Here is a 19,482-nt window from a genome sequence, read left to right on the forward strand (position 1 = left end):
GATGAATTCTACAGATTCACCATTCTCTGGCTGAAGAAATTCCTCCTTATTTCAGTTTTCTTTCACCTGGAGTGATGGGTCAGATACTGGCTGCTTCAGGCCAGAGATAATCCCTCTACCCCTGGCTCAGAACTTCTATAAGGAACCCAAACACAGACAATGCTATTTGTTGCAACCAGAGAGATTGGCAGGACAATAGCACATGAACATTGAGCCAGGAACTGCAGAAAGAGGTTCAATGAAGTGTAAGTGCAGATCTAAGCAAAGACTAGGAGAGATGAGAATAGGAACCTTACCTTGGAAGCTCTAATCAGACCATAGAACTTTCTATACTATTGCAGTTAGATTCTAGTCTAAGCTCTTCACACTCACAAGCTCTGCCACCTCTGCTGCATGACTTTCCTTTCAACCCTTTTGCTATCAGGAGCAAATAACAATCCCTGTACCAACATCTTTAGTAAGAAGTTTAACAACACCAGGTTAATGACCACATCATCACCAACATCTCAGCAATGGCCACATCATGACCAACAGCACAGCAATGGGGAATTAACGCGTTCCTTGCCCTGGTACCTCTTCACTCCATTTTTCACTGCCATAAGGTACAACACTTCACAGCAGCCAAGGTGAGTCATATATTTAAGAAGCGCAGGTTGCCTTTAAATGGCAATTCCTGTTCCCCCGACTCAAATCGCTGTCAATCAACAACATGAGGCACATTCTTCACTGGTTTCACAATTTAAACTGAGACACTTGCTCCAAGGCTGCACATTACCTCTCGATGTAATCAGGGTTTGTCCTCGATTTTCGGCATGTTCACAGAATCATAGAATCCTACAGTTCTGAAGGAGGCCATTCGGCCCATCGAGTCTGCACCGATCACCGTCCCACCCAGGCCCTATCCCCATAACCCCATGCATTTACCCTAGCTAGTCCGCCTGACACTAAGTGGCAATTTAGCATGGCCAATCAACCTGTCCCGCACATCTTTGGACTGTGGGAGGAAACCGGAGCACCCGGAGGAAACTCACGCAGACACGAGGAGAATGTGCAAACTCCACACAGGCAGTGACCCAAGCCGGGAATCGAACCCAGGTCCCTGGAGCTGTGAAGCAGCAGTGCTAACCACTGTGCCACCGTGCCGCCCTTGTATTTATGATAATTACAGAAAACAATGAGTAATTTTCAGCTTTTATTGCACATGAACATCAGTTGAAGCTGTACTGCGAACGTAATATGAAATCTGAAAATGCAATTGATATTTTACTGGTATTTCACTACACAAGTGGTGTTAAAGTATATCTCGTACTTACCATCTTGAATAAATGCTTCCATCTTTTCTTTGAAAGGCTGGAGCTCCTGCTCTGATGACTGTTGGCAAACAAGCCTTATTTCTTTCTCACATGCTGAAAAATGCAAAAATCATCAAGGAATTATTAGTTTTCAAAACAAAATCTTCTGTCAAGGTTACAGCATTTCATTTAAACCTTATGAACAATTACCAAAGTCTGTTCAGAGAGAAGCCAGAAAACTATCAAGCTTGTAGCCAAATTAAGCAAAAGCCAAGTCGCATTTATAAAAGGTTTCTGTGCTAACATTTTGAAATTGTTATGCTTTTATTTATACTGATTACTTCAATAACTACAGCGACACAGAAAAAGATCACGTTGCTTTAATTTTCGCACTGCACTGATTATGCTTGCAAACACATTTTGATTTGATTTATTATTGTCACATGTATTGGGATACAGTGAAAAGTATTGTTTCTTGCGCGTTATACAGACAAAGCTTAGAGTACATAGAATCCTACATCACAGAAGGAGGCCATTCGGCCCATCGAGTCTACACCAACTACAATCCCACCCAGGCTCTATCCCCATAGCCCCATACATAGGGGAGAAGGAAAGGAGAGGGTGCAGAATGTCGCATTACAGTCAGAGCTAGGGTGTAGAGAAAGATCAACTTAAGATAAGGTAGGTCCATTCAAAATTTTGATGGCAGCAGGTGTGTCGCTGGACAGTCCAACATTTGTTACCTATCGCAAATGACCTTGAGAAGGTGATGGTGAAATTTGTGAACCTCTGCAGTCCCTCGGAAGCAAACACACCCAGAATGATGTTAGAAAGGGAATTGCAATAACAGTGAAGGAACAGTGATTGAACACAAAGTCAGGGTAGTGAGTGGTTTGGAGGGGAACTTGCAGGGATGGTGTTCCCATGTATCTGCTGTCTTTGCCCTTCAGTTTGTTTATTTATTAGTTAAAAGTAGGCTTACATTAACACTGCAATGAAGTTACTGTGAGAATCTCCTAGTCGCCACACTCCGGCACCTGTTCAGGTACACTGAGGGTGAATTTAGCACGGCTAATGCACCTAACCAGCACGTCTTTTGGACTGTGGGAGGAAACCGGAGCACCCGGAGGAAACCCACACAGACACAGGGAGAACGTGCAGACTCCGCACAGACAGTGACCCAAAGCCGGAATTGAACCCGGGTTCCTGGCGCTGTGAGGCAGCAGTGCTAATTCTGAGAATAGTGGTCATGCATTCATGCCACTATTTACACTATTTACAAACTATTTTCAAACCTGACGTGGCAAATGACAGCGCTAAATGACCTCTTGGTACTGACAATAAGTAATGGAAACATTCAACATGGTGTGTGAGGCAATGTCTCTTAAGTAGCCACCATATTTACCAGATTTTTACATTCTTACAAAACATGACTGGCGTTTCTTACTTTGTCTGGCTTGGCAATGTCATTAATCTTCTGTAATTGAGTCCACATGAGTTTGAGATCATGGAGTTTGCATCAAGTTCGCTTTCCACCTGACTGGTGTTTTCCAACTCTCTGTTCTTCTCTGCTTCCACATCTGCTTTATTAAGGGTGTTTGGCTCCACAGTATTCCCGTCGGCCTTTCACATACTGTACGATGCATGTATTTTTTATCGTTACCAGCAAGAAGTTTTCTGGTAATATTCTTCCTTTAAGGAGAGCGGCTGGACTGACTGACTGCCCTTGGCATCAAAGAATCATTTGAACAAGTGAGGCATGAAGGAGCCCCAGTGGAACTGAACTCAATGGGCATCATAGCTGTCATTGCAGTGACTAGTGTCAGACTGTCACAGAAGTAGAGGTTAAGGTTGTTAAAGGACAATTATCTCAATCCTAGGACATTGCTGTGGGTATTACTCAGGACAGCTTCCTAAGCTGAACTATCTTCTGCTGCTTCTTTCATCATGTGGAGATGCCGGCGTTGGACTGGGGTGGACACAGTGAGAAGTCTCACAACACCAGGTTAAAGTCCAACAGGTTTATTTGGTAGCAAATACCATAAGCTTTCGGAGCACTGCTCCTTCGTCAGATGGAGTGGAAATGTGCAAACAGACACAAAATCAAGTTGCAGAATACTGATTAGAATGCGAATCCTACAACCAGCCAGGTCTTAAAGGTACAGACAATGTGGGTGGAGGGAACATTAAACACAGGTTAAAGAGATGTGTATTATCTCCAGACAGAACAGCTAGTGAGATTCTGCAAGCCCAGGAGGCAAGCTGTGGGGGTTACTGATAATGTGACATAAATCCAACATCCCGGTTTAGGCCGTCCTCATGTGTGCGGAACTTGGCTATCAGTTTCTGCTCAGCGACTCTGCGCTGTCGTGTGTCATGAAGGCCGCCTTGGAGAACGCTTACCTGAAGATCAGAGACTGAATGCCCGTGACTGCTGAAGTGCTCCCCCACAGGAAGAGAACAGTCTTGCCTGGTGATTGTCGAGCGGTGTTCATTCATCCGTTGTCGTAGCGTCTGCATGGTTTCCCCAATGTACCATGCCTCAGGACATCCTTTCCTGCAGCGTATCAGGTAGACAATGTTGGCCGAGTTGCAAGAGTAGGTACCGTGTACCTGGGAGATGGTGTTCTCACGTGAGATGATGGCATCCGTGTCGATGATCCGGCACGTCTTGCAGAAGTTGCTGTGGCAGGGTTGTGTGGTGTCGTGGTCACTGTTCTCCTGAAGGCTGGGTAGTTTGCTGCGGACAATGGTCTGTTTGAGGTTGTGCGGTTGTTTGAAGGCAAGAAGTGGGGGTGTGGGGATGGCCTTGGCGAGATGTTCGTCTTCATCAATGACATGTTGAAGGCTCCGGAGGAGATGAAGGGTACTCTGTCCACCGTGTCCCTGTAGGCTGGCTGTAGGATTCGCATTCTAATCAGTATTCTGCAACTTGATTTTGTGTCTGTTTGCACTGTTTGAGAGCACATTTCCACTCCATCTGACGAAGGAGCAGTGCTCCGAAAGCTTATGGTATTTGCTTCTTTCATCACCATCCCTGCATCGTAAAGTCAAAATGTTTACTTATAATTCCTGGATGTACAGCCCCATTTCAAACATGAAGCAGCTCATTCTTGCATGCTGCAAAGCTCTGGCCAATAAGAGGTAAGTAGCATTTCTGCAACACATGCCACAGAGTCATGGAGCTCTGCATCCCAGTGAGAGGCTCTTCGGCCCATCATATGCTTGGCAATGACCATCTCCAGCTAAAGAGAACCTGGTCATCTCCACTGGACATTCAATGGCATTTCCATTCCCTAATACCAACACCTTGGAGATCACCACGTCACAGAACTGGATAAGCAACACAAATTCTCTATGTAGTAATGCAATGTATTCTGTTGCTTTTTCTTTTGCCAGAAGCTGGGTAACCAGCAGCAGGTGACTCACTTCCTGAATTCCTGAACTCAATAGAATCGTAGACTCGCTACAGTGCAGAAGGAGGCCATTAGGCCCATTGAGTGTATGCCGACTCTCCAAAAGAGCATATTAGCCAGGTCCATCCACTCACCCTATCCCTGTAACCTCATGCATTTACTATGGCTAATCCACCTAATCTACATATCTCTGGACATTAGGGGGCAATTTAGCATGGCCAATCTACCTAACCTATAAATCATACTCGTACTAGTACATGGTGGCACAGTGGTTAGCACTGCTGCCTCACAGCACCAGGGACCCAGGTTCGATTCCTGGCTTGGGTCACTGTCTATGTGGAGCTTGCATGTTCTCCACGTGTCTGCCTGGGTTTCCTCCGGGGGCTCCGGTTTCCTCTCAGTCTGGAGTGCGTGGGGTCCTTGATTATGCTGGCTGCTTTTCCAAGGCAGCAGTAAGCGTGGACAGACTCAATGGATGGGAGGCTGGTTTGTGTGTTGGACTGGGCTTCATTCGCGACCCTTTATCCCTATGCTAATTGGCGTGGGGTTCAGCCAGGTAACAATCCAGAGATTGCATTCTGAGATTCTGCTCTTTCATTTGGACTCCGACTCCTCAGACTTTCTCAGCAGAACAGCATTCCTATTTCGAGCCATTGTTGTTCGTTCCTGTGTGGACCACAACAACCTGTCCTGGACCCTCCATGCTGACACTATAGTTAAGAAAGCCCCACCAACGCCTCTACTTTCTCAGAAGACTAAGGAAATTTGGCATGTCCGCTATGACTCTCATCAACTTTTACAGATGCACCATAGAAAGCATTTTTTCTGGTTGTATCACAGCTTGGTATGGCTCCTGCTCTGCTCAAGGCCACAAGAAACTACAAAAGGTCGTGAATGTAGCCCAATCCATCACGCAAACCAGCCTCCCATCCATTGACTCTGTCTACACTTCCCGCTGCCTCGGCAAAACAGCCAGCATAATTAAGGGCCCCACGCACCCCAGACATTCTCTTTTCCACCTCCTTCCGTTGGAAGAAGTCTGAGGTCATGTACCAACCAACTCAAGAACAGCTTCTTCCCTGCTGCCATCAGACTTTTGAATAGACCTACCTCGCATTAAATTGATCTTTCTCTACACTCTAGCTATGACTGTAACACTACATTCTGCATTCTCTCTTTTCCTTCTCTATGAACGGTATGCTTTGTCTGTATAGCGCGCAAGAAACAATACTTTTCACTGTATGTTCATACATGTGACAATAATAAATCAAATCAAATCAAAATCAAACTGGATCCTCCCCCTTCCCACTGCAACAATACGAAGGCTGGAGCTTGGTACATTTGAGCGCAGGCTGGGTGGCTATGCCTTTTACTGGACTCCTCATGCTATCTTTGGTGAAACGCTTAATATCAAGGATTACGCAACAAACTTTAATTGTTCTTCCTGATGTTGTTGATGTTGCTACAGTAGACTGGGACTATACTCATTGGAATTCAGAAAAATGAGGGGAGATCTTATAGAAACATATAAGATTATGAAGGGAATAGATAAGATAGAAGCAGGGAAGTTGTTTCCACTGGCAGGTGAAACTAGAACTAGGGGGCATAGCCTCAAAATAAGGGGAAGCAGATTTAGGACTGAGTTGAGGAGGAACTTCTTCACCCAAAGGGTTGTGAATCTGTGGAATTCCCTGCCCAGTGAAGCAGTTCAGGCTCCCTTATTGAAAGTTTTTAAGGCAAGGATAGAGACAATTTTTGAACAATAAAGGAATTAAGGATTATGGTGAGCGGGCGGGTAAGTGGAGCTGAGTCCACGAAAAGATCAGCCATGATCTTATTGAATGGCGGAACAGGTTGAGGGGCCAGATGGCCTACTCCTGCTCCTAGTTCTTATGTTCTTTGCAATCAGAAAACTCTCCAAAAACTGTCGCCAGCTATCGACAGTGGAAAACAATTCTGAAAGTCATGGCTGATCAGGATCAGAATGATAACTGTTCTGTGACTGTATAAAGTTTGAATGAAACTTTTGTGCAGACGTTAAACAATGACTGATTGGAACCGTTGTAATTAACACAGGATGCCACACTCGTAGAATTGACAGAAATCCTAGTCCTTAGGCCTTGCAATAAACAGTAAAATAGTGATCGAAGTTGAACCACATTGTCCTTAGTAATTAAATACACATTCAGACAGACATCAAACACTAATTTGATAAGGGATTATCTATGATGTCAAAGAGCTTTCTTTACGATAGGAAGCTTTGTATAAAAAATAAAAACAAAAGGAGGAATGCACACAGAACCTGGATTCAGTAACAGCACTGATTTAGATATAAGCAAATCTTTCATCCAAATTGTGTTTACTGTAAACAAATGATTCATTTCCAAGTGTCTCATTTACATCCGAGAGTGCTGATTTTTGTGTATTATCCTTTGCTCCGCGAGATTTTATTTGGGAGATCCTTAACGTTTCCACATCAGATTTACTTGCATTCATCAATTTAACAGGTGCCAGTTCAGCTGTTATCAAACTGAGAGAAGTGAAATTCTGGCAAAGCCCATTGCAAAAAAAAATCAAAGATAATAACATGAACAACACTGTTTGGAAAATGCAGTCGACGGTTTTGAAGGGATTTTTTGGGGTTTGCTGACAAAGATTTCATTCTGATCCAGATGTGATTTTCCACTGGCTGCGGGTGGGAGGGCGGGGGTGTGGCGGGAAGGGGGGGGGAGCGGTGTGGGGTGCTCACATTCTAGATGCTAATCAGTCCCCGAAAGGTTGAAAATTGGGTCCTAGAAGTGAGTAAACACTGCTGACATAAAGTGAGCTGGATGCCACCTAGGCACAATGGTTTGTATATGTGCAACACACTCTAATGATTGGTAGCACAGCAGGTGGAATATGACATCAATCAATATACAATGCTGAAACCAAAAGAGAAAATGCTGGAAAATCTCAGCAGGTCTGGCAGCATCTGTAAGGAGAGGAAAGAGCTGACACTTCAAGTCCAAATGACCCTTTGTCATCGTAGAATCCCTGCAGTGCAGAAGGAGGCCAATTGGCCCATCGAGTCTGCACCAACCACAATCCCACCCAACCCCTATCCCCATAACCCCACGTATTTATCCTGCTAGTTCCCCTGATACTAAGTTGCAATTTAGCATGGCCAATCAACCTAACCTGCACATCTTTGGACTGTGGGAAGAAACCGGAGCATCCGGAGGAAACCCACGCAGTCATGGGGAGCATGTTCAGATTCCACACAGACAGTGACCCAAGTCGGGAATCGAACCTGGGTCCCTGGCGCTGTGAGGCATCAGTGCTGACCACTGTGCCATCGTGCCACCCCAGGGTACAGAGTGTCACTGATGACCTGCCACATTACCTTAAGTGGACTTCCTGTCAGGAGTCCCTGTGGCATGCCACTCGTCATCCTGTCAACTCTGTTTCCTGTGAGCCATGCCAATGCTACCCCCTACACCGTGAGCTTTTATTTTTTGCAATAACATTTGATGTGCCACCTTATCAAGTGTTTTTTGGAAATCTAAGTACAGCACATTGACAGATTCCCCTTTATCCACAACAGTGCCAAGGACCTGGGTTCAAATCTGGCTTCGGGTCACTGCCCGTGTGGAGTTTGCATGTTCTCCCCATGTCTGTGTGGGTTTCCTTTGGGCACTCCGGTTTCCTCCCAAGCTCTCAAAATGTGCGAGTTAGGTTGATTGGTCATGCTAAATTGTTCTTGAGTGTCAGAGGGATTAGCAGGATAAATATGTGGGGTTACGGGGATAGGGCCTGGGTAGGATTATCAGTGCAGGTTCGATAGGCCAAATGACCTCCTTCTGCACTGTAGGAGTTCTATGAGTGTTAACTTACTTCTCGCATCCAATTTTCAACCTTTCGGGGGGCCGATTAGCATCTGAAATGTGAGCACCACACCCCCCCCCCCCCCCGCCCCCCCCCCCCCCCCCCCCCCCCCCATCCCAGCCACTGGAAAATCACATCTGGATCAGAATGAAATCTTTGTCAGCAATCCCCAAAGAATTTCTTCAAAACCGTTGATTGCATTTTCCAAACAGTTCTCATGTTGTTGTCTTTGATTTTTTTTTTGCAATGGGCTTTGCCAAAATTTCACTTCTCTCAGTTTGATAACAGCTGAACTGGCGCCTGTTAAATTGATGAATGCAAGTAAATCTGATGTGGAAACGTTAAGGATCTCCCAAATAAAATTTCACGGAGCAAAGGATAATACACAAAAATCAGCACTCTCGGATGTAAATGAGACACTTGGAAATGAATCATTTGTTTACAGTAAACACAGTTTTCAACTAATTTGGATGAAAGGTTTGCTTGTATCTAAATCAGTGCTGTGACTGAGCCCAGGTTCTGGAATAGCGTGAACTTTTCAGTCCCTCAATATCAACAAAACAAAGGAGATTGTCATCGACTTCAGGAAGTGTAAAGGAGAACAAGCCCCTGTCTACATCAATGGGGACAAAGTAGAAAGGGTCGAAAGCTTCAAGTTTTTCGGTGTCCAGATCACCAACAACCTGTCCTGGTAAGGCATTATTTCAGTAAGGCATTTGACAAAATCCCTGATGGCAGGTTGGTTAAGAAGGTTAAGGCTCATGGGATACAAGGAGAGGTGGCGAGATGGGTAGAGAACTGGCTTGGCCACAGGAGACAGAGGGTAGCAGTCGAAGGGTCTTTTTCCGGCTGGAGGTCTGTGACCAGTGGTGTTCATAGTAAGAAGTTTAACAACACCAGGTTAAAGTCCAACAGGTTTATTTGGTAGCAAAAGCCACACAAGCTTTCGGAGCTCCAAGCCCCGAAAGCTTGTGTGGCTTTTGCTACCAAATAAACCTGTTGGACTTTAACCTGGTGTTGTTAAACTTCTTACTGTGTTTACCCCAGTCCAACGCCGGCATCTCCACATCATGACTACCAGTGGTGTTCCGCAGGGCTCTGTACTGGGACCTCTGCTATTTGTGATATACATAAAAGATTTGGAGGAAGGTGTAACTGGTGTTATCAGCAAGTTTGCGGATGACACGAAGATGGCTGGACTTGCGGATAGCGATGAACATTGTCGGACAATACAGCAGGATATAGATAGGCTGGAAAATTGGGCGGAGAAATGGCAGATGGAATTTAATCCAGATAAATGCAAAGTGATGCATTTTGGAAGAACTAATGTAGGGGGGAGTTATACAATAAATGGCAGAGCCATCAAGAGTATAGAAACACAGAGGGACCGAGGTGTGCAAGTCCACAAATCCTTGAAGGTGGCAGCACAGGTGGAGAAGGTGGTGAAGAAGGCACATGGTATGCTTGCCTTTACAGGACGGGGTATAGAGTATAAAAGCTGGGGTCTGATGTTGCAGTTATATAGAACTCTGGTTAGGCCACATTTGGAGTACTGTGTCCAGTTCTGGTCGCCGCACTACCAGAAGGACGTGGAGGCTTTAGAGAGAGTGCAGAGAAGGTTTACCAGGATGTTGCCTGGTATGGAGGGTCTTAGCTATGAGGAGAGATTGGGTAAACTGGGCTTGTTCTCCCTGGAAAGACGGAGAATGAGGGGAGACCCAATAGAGGTGTACAAAATTATGAAGGGTATAGATAGGGTGAACAGTGGGAAACTTTTTCCCAGGTCGGAGGTGACGATCACGAGGGGTCACGGACTCAAGTTGAGAGGGGCGAAGTATAACTCAGATATCAGAGGGACGTTTTTCACACAGAGGGTGGTGGGGGCCTGGAATGCGCTGCCAAGTAGGGTGGTGGAGGCAGACACGCTGGCATCGTTTAAGACTTACCTGGATAGTCACATGAGCAGTCTGGGAATGGAGGGATACAAACGAATGGTCTAGTTGGACCAATGAGCGGCACACGCTTGGAGGGCCGAAGGGCCTGTTTCCTGTGCTGTACTGTTCTTTGTTTTTTGGTCCCCCCATGCTGACACTATAGTTAAGAAAGCCCGCCGGCACCTCTACTTTCTCAGGAGACTGAGGAAATTTGGCATGTCAGCTACGACTCTCACCAACTTTTACAGATGCACCATAGAAAGCATTCTTTCTGGTTGTATCACAGCTTGGTATGGCTCCTGCTCTGCCCAAGACCGCAAGAAACTACAAAAGGTCGTGAATGTAGCCCAATCCATCACACAAACCTGTCTCCCATCCATTGACTCTGTCTACACTTACCGCTGCCTCGGAAAGGCAGCCAGCATAATTAAGGACCCCATGCACCCCGGACATTCTCTCTTCCACCTTCTTCCGTCGGGAAAAAGATACAAAAGTCTGAGGTCACGTACCAACCGACTCAAGAACAGCTTCTCTCCTGCTGCCCATCAGACTTTTGAATAGACCTACCTCATCCTAAGTTGATCTTTCGCTCCACCCTAACTATGACTGTAACACTACATTCTGCACTTTCTCCTTTCCTTTCTATGAATGGTATGCTTTGTCTGTATAGTGCGCAAGAAACAATTTTTTTCAATGTATACTAATACATGTCACAGTACTAAATCATATCAAATTTGGCCATTTTAGTGAACTGAAATGAATTCCAGTCCCTCAATGTGCAGTAGATACATGAGCACAAGCAGTGCCTCAACAAGGTGAACATCATTGTCCTGGCAATAGTCACCACTGCTTCATTTTATTGCCACCCCTTGTGGCAGCTGCTTTGGAACCACCGTAGTAAATCAAAGGCTGGGTGATAAGGGTCATCACATGTAATATGGCGCATGGCTCCATTCTGAACCCCACACAAAGCTACAAAGCAGGAATACAATTTACCAGAGAATGGTCGCAGCACAGGAGAGCGGCCATTTGGTCAGTCTTGTCTGTACTAATCCTTTGCAAGAGCAACTCAGTCAGTAGCACTCTCCCTCTCTTTACCCCGGAATGTTTATCTTTTCAGGTATTTATCCGATATCTCCCCCCGCCTCCCTGACACTCTCAGCTCTTTTGTCCATCTTTGGACCAATGCTGTAAAGGGAGAATTATAGAGGACAAGGTGTCTCCTGCTCATTAACGTGGAACACACCTGCACCTCTGGGGAGACGACTATTCCCGACAGTCAAAATTCTTGAACATTCTGTGCTCGTCTTGCAGAGGAAAAGGCTGGGAATAACCAGATCCAGGGAAGCGCAGTGCGGTCAAGAATGCCACCATCGGAACTCGCAAGTTTGCACAAAAGGGGAAGATTCTGGAGATAGAAAATGCTGGAAAATCTCAGCAGGTCTGACAGCCTCTGCGGAGAGAGACAGAGAGCTCAGGTTTTCAGTCTGCATGACCCTTTGTCAGAGCTCTGGAGCTGATCAGCCGCCCGGACAGGATGCTGCAATAGATAACGTGAGGGTTAAGTTCAACATTACAGCTTCGAGGGCAATAGCACCCCTGAACCTGTGTGCGGACAGGCTGCAAGGGAGGGTCACAGAATCTCCTGTCCCGTTACAGAATGGCAATGCAGTTATCTCCTTAAAGACCATAAGACCATAAGACATAGGAGCAGAATTAGGCCACTCGGCCCATTGAGTCTGCTCCGCCATTCAATCATGGCTGATATTTTTCTCATCCCCATTCTCCCGCCTTTTCCCCATAACCCCTGATCCCCTTATTAATCAAGAACCTATCTATCTCTGTCTTAAAGACACTCAATGACCTGGCCTCCACAGCCTTCTGCGGCAAAGAGTTCCACAGATTCACCGCTCTCTGGCTGAAGAAATCCCTCCTCATCTTTGTTTTAAAGGATCGTCCCTTTAGCCTGAGGTTGTGCCCTCTGGTTCTAGTTTTTCCTACTGGTGGAAACATCCTCTCCACGTCCATTCTATCCAGGCCTCGCAGTATCCTGTAAGTTAAAGCCCCTTCAATGGGAATTACAGGTTGGGTTTGCACGATGCACACGATTAAATGCGAGAAAATACTATTCCGAGCATGAAAATAGGGCACTTGGCAAACCTTAGTATGAGTAGGCAGTGTCAACAAGGACTTATGTAAGGGAAATGTGCCAGAATTCTCCAGTCATTCATGCCAGTGGGATTCTCCGGTCCTGCCGGCAGCGCAACCCTGCCGAAGGCTTTCCCACCGGTGTGGAGTGATATCAATGGGAATTCCCATTGACAGCGGTGAGACCAGAGCATCCTACCACTATTAGACAACCTCCCGCCAGCGGGAAACACGTGGCTTGGAGGCCAGAGAATCTCGCCCCTTGTGTTTGACAATCATTTTGAGTATTGTGAGGATGGAACTAGTAATATGGATAAGGGAGGAGGAAAGTACATTTATATTTTCAAATAGACCTCTCGAAGGCGTTGCACAGGAGGTCATTTTTACAAAATCCAGGTCACCAAGGAAATGTTAGCATGGATTGAGGATCAGTCAATGGAAAGAGAACAGAGAGGAGAAACAAGGGGGTCATTTTCGGGTTGGCAGCCTGTAGCTAGTGGTTGTGGCACTGTTGATACTTTGGCCTCAGGTGGTTACAATATATTTCAATAGCTTATATGAGGGGATCAAGTGTCATGCATCCAGGTTTGTTGATGATGAAAAGTTAATGGGAAGATAAACAGTGAGGAGGATGCAAAGAGGCTCCAAAGGTTAAATGACTGGGCAAGAATATGGCAGGTAGAGGTTAGCACTGCTGCCTCACACCGCCAGGGGCCCGGGTTCAATTCCGGCCTCGGGTCACTGTCTGTGCGGAGTCTGCACGTTCTCCCTGTGTCTGTGTGTGTTTCCTCCGGGTGCTCCAGTTTCCTCCCAGGCTCCAAAGGTGCGCAGGTTAGGTTGACTGGCCATGCTAAATTGACCCTTAGTGTCAGAGGGATTAGCAGAGTTAATACGTGGGGTTAGGGGAATCGGGACTGGGTGGGATTGTGGTCAGTGCAGACTTGATGGGCCGAATGGCCTCCTTTTGCATTGTAGGGATCCTATGATTCTATGATAATGTGGAGAAATGTGATATTATCCACTCTGGAGAGGTAAAACAAAAAGAGGAGAATTTATTTTAACATCGAGAGACTGGGAAATCTGAGAAATCTTAGAAACATTAGCACAGAAAGAGGCCATTCGGCCCATCGAGTCTGCACCGACCACAATCCCACCCAGGCCCTACCCCCATATCCCTACATATTTACCCACTAATCCCTCTAACCTACGCATCCCTGGACACTAAGGGCAATTTTAACATGGCCAATCAACCTAACCCGAACATCTTTGGATTCATATTAGTATTCAGAGGGATCTGTTGTCCTTGTGCATGAATCATAAAGTTAACATTCAGACAGAGGAAATACTTAGAAAAGCAAATGTGTCCATCTTTATCACAAAGGAATAAGAGTAAAGAGGTGCATCTGTATTTATAAGGCCACATCTGGAATACTGCGCAGTTTACAACACAGTTTCAGTCTCTACACCTAAGGAAGGATATAGTTGCCTCAGAGAGCGCAATGAAGTTTCACTCCACTGACACCTGGAATGAGGGGATTGTCCTGCGAGAGAATGAGTACATTATTGTCCAGAGTTCAGAAGAATGGGAGCTGATCTCACTGAAACATGTCAAATTCGCAAGTGGTTTGACAGGACTGGGGGACCTTTCCATTGGGTAGGCAGTCAAGAATAAGGGGCCATAGTTTCAGAATAAGTGGCTGCCCATTTGGGACTCAGATGAGGAGAAATTTAGAGCCATAGGCTTGTACAGCACAGAAAGAGGCCCTTCGGCCCATTGTGTCTGTGCTGGCCTTCAAACACCTATCTATTCTATTCACATTTCCCAGCACTTGGTCCATAGACTTGTATCCTAGGGCATTTCAAGTGCTCATCTGGATGTTTATTAAATGCTGTGAGGGTTCTCGTTCTACCACCCTTTCAGACAGCGGGTTTCAGATTCCCACCACCCTCTGGGTGAAAAAGCTTTACCTCAAATCTTCTCTAAGTTCCCTGCCCCTTACCTTAACTGCCCCTTGGTCATTGGCCCCTCTACTAAGGGGATAGGTTCCTTCCTACCTACCCTATCTATGTCACTCATAGTTTTGTACACCTCAATCAGGTCTCCCCTCAGCCTTCTCTGCTCTATAGAAAACAAGCCCAGCCTAACCAGCCTTTCTTCATAGCTGAAACGCTCCAGCCCAGGCCACATCCTGCTGAATCTCCTCTGCACCCTCTCTAGTGCAATCACATCCTTCCTATAGTGTAGCGACCATCTCTTCAAAGCATCGTGAGCTCTAGAATTGTCTACTGCAGCAAGATGTGGATGCGTCACTAAGCATATGCAAGTCAGAGATAGATAGATTTTTAGATTCTAAGAGGATCAATAAAGGGATACGGGGATATTGTGGAAGATCAGACATTATATTATTGAATGGCAGGGAAATAGTTGTCATTTGAAAAGGAACAACAGAGCGCCAGTGCAGACATGATAGGCTGAATGGCCTCCTACCGCACTGTGAAAATTCCGTGATTCTGTTTTCATTGCTGCATGAGGGTGTTTCAAACATGGACCCATCCGTCATCTCTCTCACAATGAAATCATTTTTTTTATTCATTCGTGGGACATGGGTGTCGCTGGCTGGCCAGCATTTATTGCCCTTGGGGGGTAGTTGAGAGTCAACCACATTGCTGTGCTCTGGAGTCACATGTAGGCCAGACCAGGTAAGGATGGCAGATTTCCTTCTCAAAAGGCCATTAATGAACCAGATGTTTCTTTTCCGACAATTGACAATGGTTTCATGGTTGCCAGTAGATTTTTAATTCCAGATATTTTTCATTGAATTCAAATTCCACCATCTGCCGTGGTGGGAATGACCTTCTGGAAACCATTCCCTCGAGATTACATCATTCTTAGAGAAGAGAGTCACCTCAATTTTCGATGGCTCTTGGGAAACTAGTCCTGTTACTCACTTCAAGTTTTTAGGTGTCCAGATCACCAACAACCTGTCCTGGTCCTCCCATGCCAACACTATAGTTAAAAAAGCCCACCAACACCTCTACTTTTTCAGAAGACTAAGGAAATTTGGCATGTCAGCTACGGCTCTCACCAACTTTTACAGATGCACCATAGAAAGCATTCTTTCTGGTTGTATCACAGCTTGGTATGGCTCCTGCTCTGCCCAAGACCGCAAGAAGCTACAAAACATCGTGAATGTAGCCCAATCCATTATGCAAACCAGCTTCCAACCCATTGGCTCTGTCTACACTTCCCGCTGCCTCGGTAAAGCAGCCAGCATAAATAAGGACCTCACGCATCCCGGACATTCTCTCTTCCACCTTTTTCCGTTCTGGAAAAAGATACAAAAGTCTGAGGTCTCGTACCAACCGACTCAAGAACAGCTTCTTCCCTGCTACCACCAGACTTTTGAATGGACCTACCTTGCATTAAGTTGATCATTCTCTACTCCCTGGCTATGACTGTAACACTACATTCTGCACTCTCTCCTTTCCTTCTCCCCTATGTACACGATGTGCAGTATGCTTTGTGGGTGGCACAGTGGTTAGCACTGCTGTCTCACAGCACCAGGGACCCGAGTTCGATTCCGGGTTTGGGTCACTGTCTGTGTGGAGTCTGCATGTTCTCCCCGTGTCTGCGTGGGTTTCCTCCGGGTGCTCCGGTTTCCTCCCACAGCCCGAAAGATGTGCTGGTTAGGTGCATTGGCCATGCTAAATTCTCCCGAACAGGCGCCGGAGTGTGGCGACTAGGGGACTTTCACAGTAACTTCATTGCGCAGTGTTAATGCAAGCCTACTTGTGACACTAGTAAATAAACCTTCTCTATGAACGGTATGCTTTGTCTGTATAGCATGCAAGAAACAATACTTTTCACTGTATGTTAATACATATGACAATAATAAATCAAACAAAAAAAATCAAAATCTCTACTTAATGTTATCTGAGTCAGAGAGCAGCTTACAGAAGTGGCAGAGTAATGGGTCGGTCTAGCAAGTTCGCTAGCACAAAGAGTTGACATTGAGTTAGGAAATAATTATAATGTAGATTGAAGAGTTTTATTTTGGTACCTTTGGTCGACTGTTATAATGGAAAGCAAAAATGTCAAATTTGGAATCTGGTGACAATCTGCCAGCCTATTTTTAAAATAAAAATCTTACAATCCGTATTCTTTAGCAGTTAGGCGAGTGTCTTGACTGAACTGACACACAAAGCACTCACACCACCAAACCATAAAATAAATCTTATGCACCCTGTAATAGGGGCAACACTAGTTAATATTACTTAAATTATTCACATCTGAAGCCAACGGGTCTGTCTGGATAGTTGAGCCTGATGCTTCTTGGTAGTCAGTTTCTAATCACATCTGGTTTCGCTTTAGACTTTCACTGGTATTTTGCCAACAGCCACAACCTTTTAATGGCCGCAATAAATTAAAATGACTGTAAAATGTGAAAATCGTACACTAAATGAAACTTAAATCTGGGTACAATTTAAGATTCTTTACAGAACGTGACATGTATACAAATAGGTTCAATATTGCTAATTTTAACAGCTTCAATATTACCAATTTTAAGCATTTACATTTCGCAATCTATTCCGATATTGGGTTTCACAAAACTCTTGTCGCAGTTTCAACTCAAAGCAGACAAAGTTAAATGGTTTGTTTTAAGAACATTTAGTTAAAAGCTAAATCACCTTATCAATTAAGAGTCATTTATCTTTTTCATTTATAATTTATAGTGGAAGGTGCCTACACATAGGTCCAAGTGACACAGTAGCTGGACTTAATACTGGAAACCTGCTGACAGGGGAGAGGAGATCAAACACAGATCATGTTTCTGCACACTACCAATAGCGAGGGCAGGGCAAGGGTTCTATGGGAGCCAAGGGATGAGAGAAGATAAGAACACTCCTGTGTTCCTCGCTGGAACAAACAATAACTGATACTTTCCTACCACTGTGGTCTGGGGATTGACAGAAGTGTTTTTCTAATAACCAACTTATTTTCATTGCATGCATCACTTTATAAACGCGTTCTCAAAAAGCATTCTGCTAAGACCTCACCTTGAAGGAACATACATTTTAAATCCTGCCTAATCTTTTTTGTCTGGAATCTTTAATCTGTTACTTCAAAATTTAAGTCACAAAAAAAGTTTAAACATTGCACGTTATTGTTCATACAATATGAACACTACTTTGAGTGAAATATCCAGACACTTACCTGTTTTAGTCATATAGATTATCTTTTTACATTTAAGCATCATAAAGTGAAATCATATCCCAAGTTATACTTACTCCTGCAATAAAATTGCTGATATCACATAATGCTTCCATTTCCTGCCAATTTTCCTACCTTATATTAAGTTGATCTTTCTCTATGACTGTAACACTATATTTTGCACCCTCTCCTTTCCTTCTCCCCTAGGTAGTCTATGAACGATATGCTTTGTCTGTATAGCGCGCAAGAAACAATACTTTTCACTGTATACTAATACATGCGACAATAATAAATCAAATCAAATCAATCTCATTATCATCCTTCTGGGCGTAAAATACAGTGCAAAAATCAGTGCTAATAATCAGGAATTGATGGAACTCACAACACATACTTCTTTAAGAATGAAAATATAAGTTTAAAGCTAACTCAGCCATCATTCAAGGGTATTAAGCACACAACATGTTCGAGAATATGCAATCATGGAAACTGAGACATTTTTACTTCCATTCTTTTGGGCTGCATTCAAAGCAGCAGGAAATGCAATGCAGGTCTCGGTAAGACTTTTTCTCTTTCAAAAAACTTCTAAAATGTTATAAAACACCACAAATGTAACCTCCTCCTGCACCCAAAAAAATTTTAAATTTATTTCAGATGGAAATGATCATGCACAGCACCTTGCCACGGCTTGGATGCCTTTATACTGAACCGCGACGCATTTTTGAATGCTGGGATAAAGAGTTGGGTGGAAAACATCAAGAAAATTCAGGCACAGCATAACTGCAAGTGTAACTGTCATGTTCCCAACTTTTCACAATCTTTTATGCTGACTAATTGCTTTGTGCCTCAGTTACGTGCGTCCCTCAGTGCAAATACACAGGAAATGTCACTCCCACGTAAACATCATGTTTAATCAATTCATTTTCTGACTACCAAACTTAAATATGTTATATATTTTCTAACTGATGTTATGGTAAAAAGTTGCAATACCTTCAAGGTCTTTTTTCAACTTCCTGAGATCCTTACTGAGATCCTCAAACTTAACTTGCGAGGCTCGCATTAAATCCTGGGGTTCTGGTAAAGGATAAACACTCTTGTCTGTCCCTGCATCCTGTTATAAAATAGGAAATGAACCATTAATATTTGGTCGTAATATCAGTGCAGAGGTACATAGGCCTAATGTTTCCTCATCCATGCCACCTGAATATCAGATGGAAATGAGTTTGCAGCAATAGATTTTGCAGTGGGTGGAACCATAGAATCCCTGCAGTGCAGACGGAGGCCATTCGGCCAATTTAGCATCAATCAACCTAACCCGTACATCTTTGGACTGTGGGAGGAAACCGAAGGAAGTCCATGCAGACACGGGGAGAACGTACAAACTCCACACAGACAGTGATCCAAGGCTGGAATTGAACCCGAAATCCCTGGCGATGTGAGGCAGCAGCGCCTATCAGGGCGGCAACTGTGCCCACCAAAAACATCTTGTCTACTGTGATTGGGTGATTCTGAGTAAAAGGCTAGACTGGTTAGACTGGCAGTCACACATCAAGCCAATGAGTCTTCAGATCCTGCACCCTTTGGGCAGACAAGCTTCCATCAGGGCTAATTGTGTA

General features: G+C 44.7%; 1 protein-coding gene across 3 annotated transcripts in view; it reads right to left on the minus strand.

The window, feature by feature from the left end:
- LOC144506920 (formin-like) overlaps positions 1–19,482 on the minus strand; it is a 285,230-nt gene that overhangs the window by 89,153 nt on the left and 176,595 nt on the right. For all 3 annotated transcript variants that reach the window (XM_078233301.1, XM_078233299.1, XM_078233302.1), the window contains 2 exons: positions 18,857–18,977; positions 1,314–1,406 (listed from right to left, as the gene is read on the minus strand). In XM_078233301.1, coding sequence (XP_078089427.1) covers positions 1,314–1,406; positions 18,857–18,977 — 214 coding nt within the window. The remainder of the gene's footprint in view (positions 1–1,313; positions 1,407–18,856; positions 18,978–19,482) is intronic.

The sequence above is a fragment of the Mustelus asterias genome, chromosome 18, assembly GCF_964213995.1.
Source record: "Mustelus asterias chromosome 18, sMusAst1.hap1.1, whole genome shotgun sequence".
Lineage (NCBI taxonomy): Eukaryota > Metazoa > Chordata > Chondrichthyes > Carcharhiniformes > Triakidae > Mustelus > Mustelus asterias.